General features: G+C 41.1%; 1 protein-coding gene across 2 annotated transcripts in view; it reads right to left on the bottom strand.

The window, feature by feature from the left end:
* Positions 1-2730: 2730 nt before the first annotated feature.
* Positions 2731-21013, bottom strand: part of RpL17 (ribosomal protein L17) — a 34132-nt gene continuing 15849 nt past the window's right edge. Inside the window, exons 3-5 of one of the 2 annotated variants that reach the window (XM_067118289.1) lie at positions 3636-3770; positions 3210-3308; positions 2731-3004 (exon numbers count right to left, since the gene is read on the bottom strand). In XM_067118289.1, the coding sequence (XP_066974390.1) occupies positions 2762-3004; positions 3210-3308; positions 3636-3770 (477 nt within the window). In that variant the 3' untranslated portion in view covers positions 2731-2761. The remainder of the gene's footprint in view (positions 3005-3209; positions 3309-3635; positions 3771-21013) is intronic. The other variant, XM_067118290.1, reaches the window with a different exon arrangement.

Raw genomic sequence — 21013 nt, 5'->3', positions numbered from 1 at the left:
TAGATGTACATGCCATGTTGTACAGTCTGCTGATCATGTTGTTTGTAAAGTCCCGGCTAAGCAAGCTTTCTTTGATGACGGCCCATTTTCTTTGTACCTACAACTCGCCACACTTGACGGGCCAGGTCACGTAAATTCAATCGTTTAAACTGTGTATTATATAATTATTTATCTGCCCTTCAATTATGTACCGTGTATTTCTTCTTTCGCAGGCATCAAGATTATATTCAACTTTAATTCTGTCTATTTTTACATTGTAAATTGCACTCGTTCGCTGTATTTATTTATTAATTGTTATCAACCTCAGGTCACCCTTGCTTCCATTGTCTTCCGGGCCCGACGCCAGTTGGCCGCTATATAAAGCGCCTGGACCTTGAATAAATCAGCAGTTCACTTTTACCTGCTCGTTTCTTTTGCACCTCTAATAACATAATCATTGTCATCTATGGTGTAGTTCTCTTTCACTTCTTCAGTGTTTTGGATATCTGCCATCATAGGTTTTACTTTTATTTTAGGAGATAAAGGTATATTCTTAGCTGGCTTTTGTTTTTGCTCTTTCTTTGTATCCTTTATCTTTGATATGATCAATGTTTCTCTAATAATAGTTGGTTTTTTTGTTTTGGTTGGTGTTCTCTCCAAAGGTGTTCTTTTTTTAGTCTTGAATTTCCAGTCCATCATGACCCTCTTCTGTTACTTCTGCAGTAGCATCCTCCTGTGTTCCTATTTGCATTAACATTTCAAATGAATCGGATAAAATATTATCGATCCCATTTGTACCGGTTTGTTTATTCTTTATCATTTTAGTTTTTATTTCTAAAGCACTAACTTCTTAAGATTTACTATTCTCTGCTCCATTATTTCTATTTGTATGCATTTTTGTCTCGTTATTAAAGAATATGTACGTTTCTTAAGATGGATCTTGAATTCCTCTCACTTTTAATTCCAACTTTGCCTCTTTTATAGATATCCCTGTTCTTTCTTGTAACATTTTCAAGTCTGTATTATATATATATATAGTACATATATTCTTTGGACCTTGAATGATGATCTTATCCACAGTTTACACATTTTGGGTCACTACATTTCCATTGTGTGGCATGTTCATCGTATCCATAATAAGCACATGTAAGTTCATTTCGACAGTTTTCCTTCATGTGTCCATATTTACTACAATTTTGACACTAGTGGTTTTGGAACATAAAAGATCTTGGTTCTCTATTTTGGACCAAACCTTCTATTTTTTGAGGTAGATCTTGACCCTCAAATTTTACTTTTGCAATTCTTAATACTTTATTCTGTTTACTTGGTATTATATATATCTCACAATCTTTGACTTTGGTATACCTCATTTTAAGAGTCCAACAGCATATTCTTATCAACCGGTTCATCGTTATTTTCAGGAAGTATAATATCCTGAATGCCGTTCATAGTGCCATGCTTCCTTACTTTTACATTCACATTGTCGATACTTTTTATGGATAAATAGTCTTCAGACTGGTTTTTTGCTGTGGCTTCTATAAGCCACGTCTTTATTTCTATTTGTCTGAACAACATTTCTGTCGTTGAGTGTCTTTTTAATAAGTTTTCCAACTTTACGGCTGAAATTTGTTCCTGTTTCCATGGCTAGAAACCCTGGCAAACTTCCACTCCCAAAGAGGGGGTCAAAGTGAGTCAAGGTTGGGTCAAGACATATTTACTTCTTTTGGGTTTGTTTTGTACTGAAGCATAAGGTTCCAGTGTGATTACATTTTGATTCTTTTTTTATTTTTCTAAAGAAAGGTTGAGGTTCCAGTGGTTGTCAACTGTGCCAAGTCACTGCCATTAAAAAGCCCAAGGCACTCGAATCTTTATTTTCACTTATCATAAAGATTTGAGGGAGAAAAAAAATTAACCTGAAAACCTTAAAAAGATACCATCAGCTTTTCATGGAGTTTTATTCTTCCACCAATGGCACAAGTGAGAACTGACTCCCAAATGTCACCGTCCCTACCCTACCCCTTGGGATGGCACATGATTAAAGTGGCCCAAGTGTATGCCAAACCTGCTTGCTAGGACTGAAGGTATTACGAGAATACTATCATCCCCACTCTAATCATGTTATGGGCAAACCGGATAGAATGCCGAGAGTCCTATCCTCAGAACCAGACCCCATGGAATCTGTGGTCCAGCCCTGAAGAACTAAAGAATAGCTCCGCCTGATATCTCTCAGGTCCGAACATTATTGGGCAATTGATGGTACTACCACAGTTTCCACTATTTAGCTTCGGATCTATACCCAATCCCAGTTATAACATCTTTTCCAATTTATCCTGTCCAATAAATTTTTGCAAAGTGGAGAATTCCACAAAAATAAATTCAAAGAAATGTGTAACAGTACATGGGACTCCTGGACTGAAAACCAGGAACAGATTCCTGGGGTTCAAGAGCCCCCTTACCACGTCAAGGTAGTCCCAAATCGAGGGGGGTGAATGGTGTAAGTTTGGATGTGTCTTCATGAGAAATTCACTCAGTACCCAGGGATAAACATTATATCATGAAAGTGAAGACTTGTATCCACTGAGAATGAGATTCATAAGCAAATATTTTGTACAGTAAAAGGTTTGCATGTTTTATATCAACTTGATGAAAAGAAATGGGCAACTCTTCTCAAAACAACTACGATTAAATGCCTATGTACTTACTGACAGCAGAAAGCAAGTAGAAGGCTAGTTTTTAAGGATATTGAAAGCACTTTCATTTTTTTTTTACTTTAATCACAGAATTACTCTCTGGGAGCCATAGCTTTCTGGCGTGCATTCTTTTTACTGGATGCTTTTTTCTTAGCTGCTGGTTCATCAGTAGCTTTGGTAACTACACGTTCTTTTTCAGCAAGAAAGACTTCAATGTGGCAGGGAGAGCTCATGAAAGGGTTGATGCGACCGTGAGCACGGTACGTGCGACGACGCATCTGACGGGCGTGCTGTACCATAATGTGTTCGATAACCAAGTGATCTACTTCAAGACCCTGAAAAATAATGTTTCTTTAATGCAAAGTCTGTTTACATAACATTAATACTCATTGAAAGGTGTGCCATCAGACACTTTGCAATGATGGAGGGAAAAAAATATACAAACCTCCCTTACTCTTGAACATGATGCAAAATTGACTCAAACAGAAAACTTCAATATATTCCTACATTGAAAAATATCACTGGGAACACCAAAATTACCTTGTACTGTGCATTGCTTTCTGCATTCTTCAGGAGATCGAGGAGGAAACGGGCACTCTTCTTGGGCCACCTACCCTGGGAGGTTTTCCATGCCTTGGCCTGCAGGTATTAATACCCATACATTTACTATAACTTACTAGCAAGAGTTGGTGAATGAAAAAGTGTGCAAGTTAACAACAGTTTTCCTCAACTATTTATGATAACTTATTTACTATTTTTTTCTACACATCAGTGCATCAGAGGTCTGGTTAAACTATATACAAATAAAAGGCCTCTAGAAAATCAAACCTAAATAAAATACCAAACCTGACCTTTTACAAGTTAAAATATTTGACGACTACAGTACAACAAGTTTATTACATCTGTTTACAGGGTGATGTGGTTCAATAACTTTAAAGAGAACAAAGAATGTAACATGGACTTTACCTGTGCACATCTACCCACACCACCATTGAAAACACGGAAGGGGACACACTCCTTCTTATTCATAACATTCTTCAAGAATCGAACTGCACGCGCCAAACTCATTTTCTTGATAGCATTGGCAGTTTCACATGTATTCTGAAATCAATTGTATTTGTTAAATAAAATCTAGGTCAGGCTAAGGGCAACCTATTTTAAAATTTTAACTAAATCCTTAAAACAAAACCTATTGCTACTGTTCTAACCTTGGTTGGTGCAATAGTGTTTCACTGTTTACAAAACAAGAATAAAAGCTTGCATGGTCAAATGCCTCACAGTGATATGCACACTTCTTAAAAGGTACCTGAACAAAATAACCACCATAACACTGAAGGAATAAGGCAACTTTATGGTGGACATTACATTGAATTTAATCATGAAAGGCACAGTAAAACTGATTTACTTTCAACTCAAAGGATAATTTGTAACAAGTTCTTTATCAATATACAATCTCATGAAATGCTGTGCACTGAAAGGCTAGAGATGAATTTGTTAATTCAAGTAACTGTACATTTTTACCGTTCTGTACACTAAACTCTTTATCTCCAGCCACCTTGATTATAACTCTCTACTTTGATTAAATGACAGTTATTTCTGGTTTTGAAACAACCTGTAATACACCTCATCAGTGGGCCAATTTCTTTCCATACCCTGTTAGGTCTAAGGTTCTGGGGAATACATGCAGGGACAAGGTCAAAACTTCTGGCAACATTATTCTTTTGCCTGGGTCTTCACATTATTTATGAGAGAGAGAGAGTTAAAAGCTCCCCCCCCCCCTTCAAGTGTATTCTGCATAAATTTGTACAATAAGACTTCAATTTACCATTCTTGGAACTTATTTACATTATTACAACTATTTTTGCTAGGCTATTTTTAATATGTGGGATGCATTTTGTATACCCCTTCAAGTGACTGTTGAAACGTCGACAAGAGAGATAGTACTTTTCCGCAAGTTGTGGTATAGTTTTATGCATTCTTTCTAAATTTACGTACAGTGGAAATGCGTATTATGCAGAAGAAAGATGTTATGTTTTGTTGTTTCATGTATTTAATTGTACGTATACGTGTAACAGTGCTTAACTATCGGACATCAGTTGTTGTTAAGTTGTTAGTCGAACTCGAAACGTTTGGTGGTGGTCAAAGACGGCCACGAAGTCAGTCTTGTCACAACCTTGGTACAGTATAGTTGTATCTAACAGGGACTCAAGAAAAGGGAATCCAGCCATAGTTGTCGGTACCTTCTCAAGAAAAGGGAAGGCAGCCATAGTTGTCGGTGCCTTGAAGTCCACTCAACCCTTAAACGTCGACTGGACGTACCGTACATCGACTAAAATTGTCTGTTGGGTGCCGAGTGGACGTACGGTACGTCGACTACAAAATGTTTTTTTAAATATTCGCGGAAAAATAATTATAGGCCTACTTTGCGAAAGGTTTTAAATCATGCGCCTTGAGGGTGCTGGGAGTTCACGGATCACGCTGTTGTTTTGTTTAGAAGCGTCACCTAGCCGTGCATGCGCCAATTTCTTCCTTCTCGCACTACAAAGCATCAGCGGAGCATTGTCGGAGAGCAATCTCTTGACGCATTCGTGTTTTGCAGAACTTTTGTGAGTGTTAGCGTATTAGTGACGCAACAGGACGTTTGCAGAGATGTCCCAACGTCGTCAGGACTGTGAAAGGCACATATTGCCTGTCGGCAGTGAGCATGTGAGGCGAGTTTTAGATTGGGATGCTGGAGAGGGACCAAGCACCCAAGGTGACCCAGCTTTTCAACGCCGTGTTGTGTGGCCACGTGTGGCCGAAGGGGACCAAGGACCACATCCCGTGCCTTTTACGAACCCTAGGAAGCGTCGGGGTGTCCTGTGGGGCATCCGTAAGCATTTGGGAGGCCTCCAACAAAAGGACATTGATGAGTACTTGTTGGAGCTCGATCGAGAGCAGGTGGAAAGTCCTCATTTTGATGGCAGTTGGTCATCTAGTGATGAGGACATCACGCCCGATGTCAGTGATGACGAGTATTTGTTCCCAATGTCCGTACGGAAGCAACAGCAGGAAAGTGAACTGGAGTTTAGTGGTTTCAGTGTGTATGAGGGAGAGAGTGAGGAGGAGGAGGAGGCACCGATTGTGGCTGGTGGGGACGAGACAGAAAGTGATGGTGAAAGTGAGGGAGATGGGCCAGTGGGGAGGGTGGAAGTGCGAAGTCGTGGGTGGTTGGAGGACCCCACCCCACCTAACATGCACCCATTTACGGCAGCAACTGGACTGACCGTCCCTGTGCTTCTCACTGCACTGGGGTTCATTCAGCTCTTCCTGACGCGGGAATTGCTGGAATACCTCATTGCAGAGACGGCAGATTACACTCGGTACTGCCGTGAGGAACTGCAGACGATGTTGTCGTATCGCTGGCGGGGCTGCAACCTCACGGACATGGCGCATTTTTTGGGGCTACACTTTTTTTTGGAATGATGCCTGCTGCCGACGTCAGGCAATATTGGAGGCAGAATTTTTTTTTAAGTACGCCCAATGTGCCCAGCATTATGCCCCGTGATAGTTTCCTGGCGTTGGACAGGTATTTCAACGCCTTCAACCCAAGGGCCATACCGCAGAGTAACCCAGCCCGCCTCATCTTAGTCTGCCCAGTGTTGGACTACATTTGGGAACGGTGTCAGTTTCTCGTGGTTCCTTCCAAGAACCTTTCTTTGGATGAGGGGATGATGCCATACAAAGGGCATCTAAGTACAAAAGTGTACAACCCAGGAAGCCAAAGAAATATTGTGTGAAGTTATTTTTTATTACGGAATCCAACACTGGATACGTCGTGGACTTCTCAGTGTATTCTGGGGTCTTCTCCACGCTGCGTGACACTGTCTTTGGTCTTGTGGATCGTTTCCGTAACCAGGGATACCACCTGTTTATGGATAATTATTATAACTCGGTATCCCTGGCCCAGATACTGTATGAAGCAGGGGTGCACGTCAGTGGTACCCTTTGGTTGGTGCGTGGGGCCCCAAATGTCCTCAAGAGGTTTGCTAGCCAGCCACAACATCTGGCAAGAGGAGAGAGAGAGTGGCGGCGGAAGGGAGATGTCTTCGTCATCTGTTGGAAGGGGGTCAGACTCGTGCCCATGATTATGATGAGTCATGAGCCCATCCAAGAAGAGATCGTTCAGCGGAAGACGACACGTCGGCAGGGCCGCGTTACGTACGAGGAGTTTCGTATCCAACGGCCTACTGTCATCGGGTACTACAATAGGCACAGGGGAGGAGTTGATCTCTTTGATCAACTAATCTAGTATTATCCCTTCGCCACGAGAACCATGAGGTGGACACAGAAGCTCCTCAAATAATTCCTTCAGTTGGCCCTCCAGAATGTCTACATCCTCTACTGTGGGTACAATTCGGACACCCGGAGGTTGTCCCACATCGAGTTTCTCGAGGTGGCCGGGAATGCCCTCATAAACTTTAATCCAGAGGAGTGGCCTTCCAACACCGGCCCCCTGCCCCGAGCTCCAGATCTGCCCCGAGAGGATAGGGCAGATGTCGCTAGGATGGCCAACCTCGGTCTTCCTGCTCCTGCCGACGCCGCCCTTGATGATGCCGCCACCCCCGCTGCCGCCCTCCCTCACATTCCAATGTCCCGTTGGGTAGTGGACCCTGTGTGTCGGCTGCAGGCAGGGGATCACACACTGGAGCTCCTAAAAGGGCATAAGCAGAAACGGTGCCGGGTGTGCCATATGAATGGCAGAAGAAGAGACACCCGGTACGTCTGTCGCACCTGCAAGGTAGCACTTTGCAGGTTCCGGGAGTGTGACCGCAAGTACCACACTGCGGTCATATATTGGAGTGCGCCTACCCAAGGGACACTGGAAGGCGCAGCAGACTGCCAAAGGGCGCGCGTCTCCCTCCTACACCTGTGCCTCGTCATGTCAAGAGGAAAAAAATGCAAGACTCTTCAATGGAGGAGGGAGAAAACAAGAACAGAACAAAGAGTCTGGATTACGAGTGAGTATTCTGCATTGATTTTATATTTAGTTTTATATTTATTACAAGTTTTTATATATCTGTATTTATTGGTGTTTTGGATATTTTATGATATATATATGCACCCTTGAAATATATAATATAATATATTTATATATATATATATATATATATTATATATAAATATTATATAAAATTTTTTATTTATAATCATAAATTGGGTCTTTTTTTTGCAAAAAAAAACATTCTAGTGATATTCAATCATTTACCTTCATTTTGCAACAAACGGGAAGTCTCTACCACAATATTTCAATTTATGGTGAATTTTGAAAAAACTTTTCCTTCCACCGCACGGTAACTGTGCTGAAAATCTCAGAATTTCTTGAGTCACCTTGTCGTAATGTTTGCGCCGTTTTATATCAGGCGTTACATAAAAGTTATACGAAAATGTGTACAATTTCATGAGAATACAACAAAAATACTATGGTTGTAGCTTTTATCAGTTTTGAAATATTTTCATATAAATCACAATAAGTGACAAAATTTAAACCTACGGTCAACTTTGACTCGACCGAAATGGTAAAAAAATGCAACTGTAAGCTAAAATGCTTACATTCTAGTAACATTCCATCATTTACCTTCATTTTGCAACAAACGGAAAGTCTTTAGCACAATATTTCGATTTATGGTGAATTTTGAAACAAACTTTTTCCTTACGTCCGCGCGGGTTAACTCTGCTGAAAATCTAAGAATTTCTTGAGTCACCTTGTCGTCATTTTTGCGCCGTTATATATCAGGCGTTACATAGTGTTATATGTGAAAATGTGCGCAATTTCATGTAGAATACAACAAAAAATAAATCGTGGTTGTAGCTTTTATCAGTTTTGAAATATTTTCAATTAAATCACAAGTGACAAAATTTAAAACCTTGGTTTGACTTTGACTCGACCGAAATGGTAAAAAAATGCAATTGTAAGCTAAAATGCTTACATTCTAGTAACATTCAATCATTTACCTTCATTTTGCAACAAACGGAAAGTCTCTAGCACAATATTTCGATGTATGGTGAATATTTGAAAAACTTTTTCCTTCCCTCCGTGCGCGGCAACTCTGCTAAAAATCTCAGAATTTCTAAAGTCACCTTGTCATAATTTTCGCACCATTTTACATTAGGCGTTACATAAAGTGGTATACATGAAAATGTGCACAATTTCATGTAGAATACAACAAAAAAATAACTCATGGTTGTAGCTTTTTTTATCAGTTTTGAAATATTTTCATATAAATCACTAAGTGCCAAAATTTAAACCTTCAGTCAACTTTGACTCGACCGAAATGGTCGAAAAAAGCAATTGTAAGCCAAAACTCTTACATTCTAGCAACATTCAATCATTTACCTTCATTTTGCAAGAAACAGGAAGTCTCTGGCACAATACTTTGATTTATGGTGAATTTTTAAAAAAACCTTTTCCTTCCACCAGCGCGCAGTAACTGCTGAAAATCTCGGCATTTCTTAAGTCACCTTGTTGAAATTTTCGCACCATTTTATATTATGCGTTACATAAAGTGTTATGCATGAAAATGTGCGCAATATCATGTAGAATACAACAAAAAATAACTCATGGTTGTAGCTTTTATCAGTTTTGAAATATTTTCATATAAATCACAATAAATAGAAAAAATTCAAAATTTGGTCAACTTTAACTCGACCGAAATGGTAAAAAAATGCAATTGTAAGCTAAAACACTTACAGTCTAGTAATATTCAATAAATTACCTTCATTTTGCAACAAACAGGAAGTCTCTAGCACAATATTTCGATTTATGGTGAATTTTTGAAAAAAGATTTTTTTTATGTCCGCGTGTTACAAATTCATGCATCATTTTGTGATAATATTTTCTCTGTGTTGCTTTGATCATTTTACAATTTATTATATACCAAAATCATCGCAATTTAGTGTACAATAAAGAAAAAAAAAGAAAAGAAAAACTCATTAGCTTTAACCGTTTTGCTCACAGCGCGATTTGTATACAATTATATGAAATTTATTTTCGCGCTGTCATATATTCCAATAGTTATATATATATTTTTTCATTTCTGATGGTTGCATACTAAACTTCAGGCAATGACAAAAAAAAGGAGCCAAAAATGAACTCTTAATCTTAAAAACTAAGCGTGCTGTGATTTTTTGAAAAAAACCTTTTTTCTGCTTCGGCACTCGCTCCCAAACGATGCCGGCATACGGGAGACGCTTTTGTAAATAGAGGCTCGGCGTTTAAGGGTTAAGTATTCCTTTTCACCACAAAGTTCATTTAGGGAGATTTCCTTTATGAGATACACATATCTAAATGTAAGGAGAATTTCTTGAAGTGTGCTTTGGATGAGGGTTAAAAAGTAGAGATTGTGCTCATGACAATCTCGCTCTAATTCAAGCTAGGAATATTGAATGTGCCATTTGAACTAACAGTAAGTCTATATCATTTAGGTCTTGGATTAATATACACAACACAATGCAGTGTTTTTGAATGCAATTTGGAATACGAGTGAAGTAACCTGGGTGTCACAGTGTAAGACTCAGGCTATGATTAGGTTAGTACGTTTCAAACCATTTAGCCCATACAATTACACTTGTTCTGAATGAGTCGGAATAAATTTGTGCCGTGACCAGGAACGTGGTGAGTGGTTGTTATAGCAGTGATCCATATAGTTAGAGTTCACAAAATTTTAAGATTTGTTGTGATACTTGGCGATATAGATAAAGACGTGGCCGGCTGATGATGGCTGCCATTTTAGAATTAGTCACGTGTTAGCCTAGCCTGAAATGGATGAGATACTTACGTGGAATTTAATTTGAAATAAAATCCTATGTTGTACATTGTATATATGTATTGTATAGTCAAGGGCACATATATATAATATAACTGGTAGTGATCTACCACTGATTAATTTGCAGAGGTGTAGCCAACTTCTAAATATTATACTTGCTAGTGCAGTATATGTACTTTTTGGAGCTGGCAGTTTGTACACTCTTTTAATATTGAAACATATATTTGGTGTTGGTAGATTATGCATCTAGATGTCTTCCAGTGTGTGTGTGTGTGTGTGTGTGTGTGTGTGTGTGTGTGTGTGTGTGTGTGTGTGTGTGTGTGTGTGGTGTGTGTGTGTGTGTGTGTGTGTGTGTGTGTGTGTGTGTGTGTGTGTGTGTGTGTGTGTGTGTGTGTGTGTGTGTGAGAGAGAAGAGAGAGAGAGATGACTGGTCAAATAAAAAAAAGGTTGAAACCACTGTTGATGCAGGTGATATCAATAGTATTTCTTCACTCAGCGACTCCTTAAAGGAATATTTGTAGAAAATCCAGGAATTGGATAATAAAATATTGGCTCTAACGGATCCTGGACGACAACCTGACCAAATTTTGAATCATCAAGCTGAATTTAACCTAAACATAGGCACTGAATTTCATAGACCTCCATCACGAGTCTTCTAGCTGTAAGGGGTGAACCTAGTACTCCGATATTGCCTTCTGTTAAAGCTAGTGTAAAGTTACCTAATTTGAGACCTCAAACATTTAGATGGTGATGTACTGGAATGGAATTAATTTTGGGAACTTTATGAAGTATCAGTGCACCAATGTGCTGATTTTGAGAAAATATAGAAGTTTTCTTAATTGAAGGGCCTATTGGAAGGTGAGGCTCTGGAACTGATATCTGGTTTTAAATTAGCAGGTGATAAATATTTGCAAGCAGTGAATTTGTTAAAAGATCCCTATGGCAGAAGAGACAAAATCAAGGCAGATGCAGAATCGCTACAAGGTTTCAGAGCGAAATTTGAATGCTGCATAAGATCATTGGAAAGTAAACACCTGGAATTGAGTGAATTGTATACCATCTTGCTCTCCACCAAACTATTGTCGATTCACTTAAGGTAGATTCTTGGGCCTACGAGACGTTTGTTTGGCGGCCTCTGATTGGCTAGTACCGGGAGGCAGGCAACTCGCTCACTGTCTCATTTTTACATATGTAGCTCAGAAAACTACCAATATATTTAAATATTTCTTCATTTATCTCAATTTTGCACAAGATAGGAAAGTTTTGGTCATACCATAGGATTTGGTATTAATTGTACAGCTAAATATTTCCTGAAATCAATAAAAGAAAATACAAAGGAATTACGACGAGTAAAAGTGGAGAGAGAAGCATTTAATTCTTTATACCCGTTTTTACTTATAATCGGATTTTGCATCATTCATGCAATCAAGATAAAATAAAACTTGTGTTTTCATACAATAAATTCACCCTGAATACCCTGGTGCTTTCAGATTTTAGATGCGTGTGATATGTGAAGAGAAAATGAAGAATATGTCTTATTATGTTGGTAGTTTTCCGAGCTACATATGTAAAAATGAGACAGTGAGCAGTTGCTGCCTCCTCCATACCCTTAGCCAATCAGAGGCCGCCAAACAAACGTCTCGTAGGCCCAAGAATCTACCTTAAGTGAATCGGCAATAGTTTGGTGTAGAGCAAGATGGTATACAATTCACTCAATTCCAGGTGTTTACTTTCCAATGATCTTATGCAGCATTCAAATTTCGCTCTGAAACCTTGTAGCGATTCTGCATCTGCCTTGATTTTGTCTCTTCTGCCATAGGGATCTTTTAACAAATTCACTGCTTGCAAATTTTTATCACCTGCTAATTCTTGTCCGAAGAAAAGAATTCATCTGGTCAAGAGTACCCTCGCAAGCAAGGACCGGAGCGGCCCCCGAAACTCTCGGCCCCTCGGGAACTGCAAGGGTTGCGAGTGGTGAAGATTATTCATTGGGGGGGCCGCGGTCCTGTCCCAGGGATCCTCACACTGACGAATTGGCGCACAGTTCTCCAAAAACGAGGGCAATCGCAACTTGAAGAGGAAGACCCTTGCTGTTTCCAAAGCGTGAAACTCCTGTACCTCTCTCCTTGGACACATCCCACAAAACTCTCCTCTGCTACCTGGTTGTACTGTGAGACAATCTGGGACAGACACCCAAAGCATGCCAGGCAGCCGAACTCTGAAGACAAATTTGTCGGAGCTCTCTCTCTGTCCGTCTCGCGCCTCTCAGAACAACTGAGAGGGAAAGAGAACAGAATAGGAGAAAGAGTACCCTTACCTGTCCTGCCAGTAAGACCAGCAGGAGAGGCAGACCGTGAGCGATAATCAACCGAAGGAGATCACTGCCACATGGGGAAGAAGAGTGCTTGTGCAGTGGCAAAGCGCTTTCCTAGGATGGGAAGAGGGAAGAGCAGAAAGTTCACTCAAAAAGAGCCAAGAACCCGATTCGGAAAAATACGAGTGGAGCAGAGCTGAGCCGATCACGTGAACACATTCCAGACTGGGAGGTATGAGCTGGACTGGGAGGCAGGCGGGGTGAGCTGAGCGAAGCCAAGCCAGTCTTGCAAGCGCAACCAGGGGCTGGGTGGGGCGAGCAAGCCAAGCCGATCGCACGAACACAATCGGAACTGAACAGGGTGAAACTTCGTCTGCCGTGAACAAGTGCTAGCTTCCCAAATTCTAAACTCCTTGAGGCGGCGGCCCCTCGAGAAGAAGGTTCAAAGGGGAATTCTGTCTCTGCTATCCTGCATGGTCAAACCGTAAGGTTCAAAAGACACAAGGATGAAACCCAGCCAAGTAACTGAAGCAGCTGGCAAGCAGTATCGAGACACCTGGGTTTCTTGGCACTTTCTCTCGTCCTGTGCCTCTCGCCAGGAGAGCGCTCATGATTCATAGGATTCGAGCGGCCCACTAGACTCCCAAAAATCGAGAGTGGCTGCTCTCAGTTTCCTAAGAAATTGAAAAGAGCCAGGTACAGAACCAGTCTTAGACACTGACTTCTAAGACTGGCAATGAGGTGTGGCCTCACGAGGCCACAAGAGCACCACACCCCACAGGAGAATGCGAATCTGTTCCCTCCCGGGGACGGGAAGAGCCAACGAGATAAACTTGTCTCCCTGAAGAGTCAGTCCCTTAGAAGTCCCGCAATACTCCCAAAGGGAATCTCTTCCGTTTCTTCTGGTGCTCGAACCGATAGGATTGAGACACCAGGCTGGAGACCCAACCAAGCACTGTTAAGCACTCGGGGAGCACTTGTGGTGCAGGCAGGAAGAGCTGAGACACCTGGGTGCCTCAGCCCTTTCTCTTGCACTGCTCCCAAACTGGGGAGACGAGAGTACTCTCCAGACCAGATCCAGATACTCGATATTCCACCAAATCTTGAGCACTGGAGGTGGCTTGCAAACAAGCGCCCAAAGCAGCCTCTGTCTTAGAGGTGGAACCTTGAGGACTGGGAACAGAATCGCAAACCGAGGTCTGCACGCCAGCGGCTCCCAGAACACAAAACCCAGGAGTAAGCGGGTGGTTTCCTAACCCGAAGGTTGGGAAGAACCGACTCCTTGGACATCTAGAGCCTGCCTCCTCCTCAGGGAGGCAGTCCCTAGATGTCCAAAGGCATCAAGGGGAAAGCAGCGGCCTTCCTCTCTTTCAGCCAATGGAGGGCAGCTTGTCTATCCAAGGCGCGCCTACAGCTCATTAACAGTGACTCCAAACAAAAAATTGCATAGAATAAAAGTTGTTCTGCATGCTGAAATCTACCAGAAAAGTAACATACTTGGTCAGTTTCCTTGATTTTGTCGAATCGACAATTTTTTCAGTGTAGCGTAACTTTTTCTAAGTACCAAGTTGACGTGAATGATGTCATGCAGCACTGCTCTCCCGTAGTTCTTAAGATGGCCGAAGTGTGGCTCTCCCCTCAGCCCGTAGTTCCCAAGGCTGCCACCGTATGTGGCCCCGACCTGATCGTGGGAAATTCAATTCCGTACAATCGTATCCCAGGCTGACCAAGGTCATTCCTAGGGCCCACGGATAAAATACATCGAACCAATCAGAATTTGTCTGATTGATATGATTCATAGGCCCATGCCCTGACCACAGTCACCCTTTTCTTTCCTTCTGTAACCACCGAGATGGAGAGTCAGGGCCTCAATTTATTTCCCAAAGTAACATCCGTTGAAGAATTTAATTCTTTCACAGATTTGTACATTCCGATCGTTCTTGAGTGTTTACATAATACTGGTGAGTTACTAAGTGGCTTTACCAAGAAGGACTGCTTGGAGACACTTCCGGTTTGTGTACTTTGTGTAAAACTATTCTGGTTTGTGTACTTTGTGTAAAGTCGGAAACCGACGTTTCCTACAAGATAGAATCCATCCAGCCACTGGACATCCAGTATACATGTGGCACTGTGTTATTCCTCAGTGCCGAAAGAAGCTATCAGTGCATGGTGAAATATGATGTTTTGGTCCCTGTTGTATGAAGCCCGGTTTCATGTGTTCAAGCGTGCAGTCGCCACCCTCTACCCACCTCCTGTTTGATGCCTCCCAACAATAAGGTAAGTTCATTGATGTATATATAGGCAAAGGGAAATGGTCCCTAAGTAAGGCTAAGAGCAAATAGGCAGCATATATTTGGTAAGTGTTCTTGTTGGCGAGCGGAAGTCAGGGCTGCTCATGCTGTTCGGACGTCCACTCAGGCTAAGAACAGCCTATGTGTTGGGACTATGAACTCAGCCAGAACAATTACCATATATTGTGGGGGTTTGTTTATATACGCAAGAAATAGCCTAAGCCAATCATGTCTGAACGTACAGTTAAACCCTAAATTTAGAGTAAGCAATTGAAAAGAGCCTAGTATGCAGTTTGTCGATTGAGCTATATAACCTTGTTTTCTGTTACTACCTTCCTCACGTCGCTCGTTTTCTGTGACCCGTGGCTAGCAGGCGCAGCGCAACAATACAGCCTGCCAGAACATACAAGATTGCCAAGAATCTTTCAAAATGCAAATACCGCCACCCCCAAAACTGAAAGCAGAAATGTTAAAAAAATTATCGTTAAAAAAATTAGCATTAAAAAAGTAGCATCCGTTCTAATGTAGGTAGGGAGTAGCCTAACAGATGTTTCTTATGTAAGCTACAAGTAGCCTAGGCTGGCGGTGTCCATAGGTGCATCTGGGTAGACTACCTGAATGTTGTAGCCTGTTGTAAGTAGTGGTGGGACACGGTTTTGTGTGCAGAGTATCGGTTCAGCCTCACATATGGCGGGTCAACCTCTTGTATGTAGGCTAACGGGTCAGAAAATCGGGAATTCCATACATTACTGGCGGTGTAAAACCCATCTGTTGCTTCGCCCCACCCAAAACCCTGGTTCCCAACAGGGTCCCCCTTACCGTTAGTAGTTTTCCTGTTTTTTTTTTTTTTTTTTTCCACCAAATACAGCAGTGGTTTTTACAAATATCAAAAACATAAGGAGCCATTTTCATTACTAAGCGTTTTCTACAGCGTTTCTTTGGCAGCAAATTGGGCGTTCCACAGACATTCACATGCTCCCTGTCCGGTTCTCAGGACCCCCTCGAACCTTGCAAGAGGAAGGAAGAGGCAGCAGAAGATAAAATCGAAGATGAGTTGAAGGCGACAGCTACTCCCTAGGGCGACTTCCTTCACCTTCACTCCAACATCTACAGGATGGTGGACACGAAACATCATAACCTCCAGGACAGCTAGGCAGCAACACAACAGAAGCAGCCCAGGACACGACCACCAGGAGAAGCAGCAGGCACAATCAGGACAGCTGATCCAGAAGCTATGGAAGCGGTTTGGAAGGCAGGAGCTACAGCAACGCCCAGGAACGCCACTTCCACAGGGCGACTTCCTTCACCTTCACTCCCACATCTTCTACAGGATGGCGGACATCATAACCTCCAGGGCAGCTAGGCAGGAACACAACGGAAGCGGCCCAGGACACGACCACCAGGAGAAGTAGCAGACACGATCAGGACAGCCAAAGCAGGAACTACGGAAGTGGTTCGGAGGGCAGAAGCTACAGAAATGGCCAGGAACATCATCAACAGCGACAGGAACAATCAGGACAGCTGCGGCAGGAGACCAGGAAGAGCCGCCCTGAGACTCGTCGAATTAATAGAAGCATAACACACAAAACAGATGGACCACAGATATGCCAGAGGTAGTGCCACAGTTTACATGAAGGCCAGCAATGACAGCGATCGATCCACATCAGTGGGAACAAAGTCGGAATGATCCCGATGTGGAACTGTGCCATTCCAACCAGGTACTGTGGTCAATCCAGAAGCAACACTTGCATGAATGTCGGAATGCCTCCATGCAAGATATCCCGAGATATCCAGCCAAATACTGCTGTGCCTGCGATGCTCACTGTCAACCTGAGAGAAAAGGCAAAGATGATTAGCAGAGGGAGACTCCTCTCACTACGAGGGGAACTGCCCTACGCAGCATGAGTGGGGGCCCTTACAAGAGGTCACCTGACCGCCTGAGGCCCCCCCCCTCGCAGTCTTCGCCTAACGATGAGTGAAGAGGGAGAAGGAAAGATCTCTATCAAAGGAGAGATAAGGAAAAACCTACAGGGAGAGGAAAGGAAGGAGGGGAGGCCACCAAAGACGCCGTAGAAGCAGAACTTATCGACGACGCCCGCAGCCCCACCCCCCCTCTCTATAGCAGGAGCCCAAGAAGGGAAGCGAACTCATGTCCCGATCAATGAAGGGGAGCGAAGATAATACGTCCCAATCTAATATCTCCGAATGTACTGGGGAATGCATTCAGTGTCTAAATACAGGGCTACTGGAAGAGAAACATTACCACTTGGTTACGTCCCTCTAAATATGCCCTTGGCCGTCAAACCTGAGAGACATGGGAGCGACGGCTTATGCAAGGTTATCACAAATCGTAGGTTTGTATTAATAAATATCAAACACACGTAATATATACACAAAAATACAGGAAGATCCCACTGGGATAATAAAGACCTTAACGACAGTCAGGTAGAGAGACCTGAAAACACTTCTGTGATGGATGACGGCCAAAAGCAAACTGGAATGGTTACATCTTGTTCAAGAGTGTAACGGCCATGTCCAGCTTTTCCGTAAGTAATTCCTAATGTAAAGGACCGACGGTTTGTATACATGTCGGAACAAACCAATTTCGAAGGTAAAAACAGGCATGGAGCTATTACTTAAAAATACCTCTATGGGTTCAAATATTTTGCAGATTTAACACAGGAAATGGGCAGTTTGTTTACACAAGTGACTCAGCAAGTATCGAGATGGGTACGAGTCACTCATCCACTTTGAAAGTGTTTTAAAAGTTTTGAGAGCGTCATGGCCGGCAAGTTAGCACCGTACACAGCTAAATTTTGATGAACCTCTGTTCAATAGGAAATATGCCATTATTTTGTAATTTAGGAGAAAACCGTTAGTTTGATAGGAACATAAGAGGCCTCGGCGTGCTGTGTAGAGGCGCCACAAGTCTACATAGCTGACGGGGGGTGTGGGGGGGGTGTCGTTCATATGTATTTTCTGGAAGTGTCCAAACAACGGAATTAAGCAGTATCTCACGGCCCGAGCGTTTACCCTAGTCAACATTTATTTTTCGGAAGACTCCGGCCACCTCCCATGTTATAATTTATATTTTTCTTAGGTAAAACACATCAAAACTAAAAGTTTTATCAACACACGACCATCGCAAATGCTTAATAACATGGAAAAATAATCAAATTACGACTTATAAGGTAAGACAATACCGGCCCCCAACCCCCCTCCATAGCCAATACAGCAAAATTGTAACCAGTAAACACCCCTAGGTTACGTTAGGTTGTTATTTTGGTATTTACTGTATTGATAACTAAGAGCCAGCCGATAGAACGATGACACCTACGTAAATGAGTAAGCTTATCTTCATGATTAATTTGATACCCATAAAGTATGTTCGCTAATTAATAATATGCTTAATAACGATTTTAATGCAAAAAAAAAAAACACTAAAAGTGAAACTTAGTAAAAGTCCATAGATCTTTCACATGACCTGAAAACGAAGTTAGTAGGGTAGTGTGGACAACCGAGGAATGCGCCTGTAACTCATTAACAACGGCTCTAAATGAAAAAATGCATAGAATAAATGTTCAGCGTGCCTGAATCTACCCAAAAAGTACCTTACCTGACCAATTTGCTTGATTTTCCCATATGACAATTTTTTCAAGAACCCATCGGCAGTCAAGGTTGTGTCGTTGAAATCGACGAGACATTATTCGTTTGGAGGAAATATTAAGGCATTCCCTGTTAAATCTACCAAAATTTTTTTAAATTAACACCCTCACCTCTCAGATTTTGATGAAATTTGGTTTATAGGGAAATCATAGGCTCTGTATCCATTTCTGAAATTTTTAGATCAATCTGACAAACGGTTCAAAAGATATGACCTCAGGAAATTTGAGGTCACGTGTGAGGTGTCATATTTTCGACCCATAACTTGGTCAATAATGATCAGAATTGCATAAATGTATATATATATATTTAGAATCAGAAAGATCCAAGGAATTCAAATATACAGGTTTTAAAACTCTATGATGAAAAATAAAAGTTATACAATAAAAAAAATTTGAGGTCACAATTTGACCTCAGGGTTATCAACTGAGAAATTTTTTTATAGATGTAAAAAATGAAGGATAGGGCATTAGCTATTAGAATCAGCAAAAAAAAAAAAAAAAAAAAAAAAAAAAAAAAAAAAAAAAAAAAAAAAAGTACATATTTTTCATGAAACTAACCTATTAGTGAACAACATATTCATAAGTTGGGCGTCAGTGAACTACCTATTTTTTTCACACTCATGCTCATATTAAGTTCTTCCTTGGCCTGGTCGGTATCGTTCTCGGCTAGCACTCTGCAGGGCCTGCGTTCGAATCTCCCGCCGGCCAATGAAGAATTAGAGGAATTTATTTCTGGTGATAGAAATTCATTTCTCAGTATAACTTGGTTTGGATTCCACAATAAGCGGTAGGTACCGTTGCTAGGTAAACAATTGGTTCTTAGCCACTTAAAATAAGTCTAATCCCTAGGACCAGCCCTAAGAGAGCTGTTAATCAGCTCAGTAATCTGGTTAAACTGAGGTATACTTACTTTATGCTCATATTTTGACATAGATTTCTTTAGATATAAAAACAAAGACAGGGTTCTCAGCTATGAGAAACAATCATAAAAAGCAACAGTATGTTGGTAAGCTATGAGAAACAATCAAGTGTTGTTAACCGTTAAACACCAAGCCTCTATTTACAAAAGTGTCTGCTGTATGCCGGCAGGGTTTGAGAGTTAGCGCCAAAGCAGAAAGTTTTTTTTTTTTTAAATCACAGCATGCTTAGTTTTTAAGTTTTAAGAGTTCATTTTTGGCTCCTTTTTCTCATTGCCTGAAGTTTAGTATGCAACCATCAGAAATGAAAAAAGATATCATCATCATGTATAAATATTGGAATATATGACAGCACAAAAAAAAAATTCATATATTTGTATACAAATCACGCTGTGAGCAAAACAGTTAAAAGCTAACGAGTTTTTTTTTTTTCGTTGTACACTAAATTGCAATGATTTTGGTATATAACAAATTGTAAAATGATCAAAGCAACGCAGAGAAAATATTATCACAAAATGATGCATGAATTCGTAACACGCGGACGTAAAAGAAAGTTTTTCCAAAAATTCACCATGAATCGAAATATTGTGCTAGGGACTTCCTGTTTATTGCAAAATGAAGGTAAATGATTGATTATTACTAGAATGTAAGAGTTTTAGCTTACAGTTGCATTTTTCTACCATTTCGGTCAAGTCAAAGTTGACCATAGGTTGAAATTTTGGCATGTATTGTGATTTATATGAAAATATGTCAAAATTGATAAAAGCTATAACCATGAGTTATGTTCTGTTGTATTCTACATGAAATTGCACACATTTTCATATAAAAAACTTTATGTACAGGCTAATAGAAAACGGTGCAAAAATTACGACAAGGTGACTAAAGAATTTCTTAGATTTTCAGCAGAGTTAGCTGATGCTTTCTTTTGGGATAAGAAAGAAATTCGCGCATGCGCAGCTGGGTCACGCTTGTAAACAAAACAACAGCATGACCCATGAACTCCCAGCATTCCTCAAGGCGCGATTTAAAATTTTTGGCAAACGAGGCCTATAAGTATTTTTCCGCGAATGTTTAAAAAAACTTTTTGTAGTCGGCGTATTTTACGTCCACTCGGCACCCGACAGACAACTTTTGTCGATGTAAAATATGTCCATTCGGTGTTAAAGGGTTAAACAACCTGTTGAAACAAACTGCTACTTGTCTAATTTCAGCATCCTTGTCCACAGGTTAGTACAGTTGCAACCATATAACTGGGCGGCTGGTGGGTATGGTGCTCTGATCCTCAGAGACTATCAAGACTCAAAACATTAAGTGTACATAGCTATATTTCCTAAAAATTTATGTTATCTAAT

The sequence above is a fragment of the Macrobrachium rosenbergii genome, chromosome 16, assembly GCF_040412425.1.
Source record: "Macrobrachium rosenbergii isolate ZJJX-2024 chromosome 16, ASM4041242v1, whole genome shotgun sequence".
In the NCBI taxonomy this organism is placed as follows: Eukaryota; Metazoa; Arthropoda; class Malacostraca; order Decapoda; family Palaemonidae; genus Macrobrachium; species Macrobrachium rosenbergii.
Note: the sequence above shows the minus strand (reverse complement) of the source record. Positions and strands in the feature narration are given on the sequence as shown.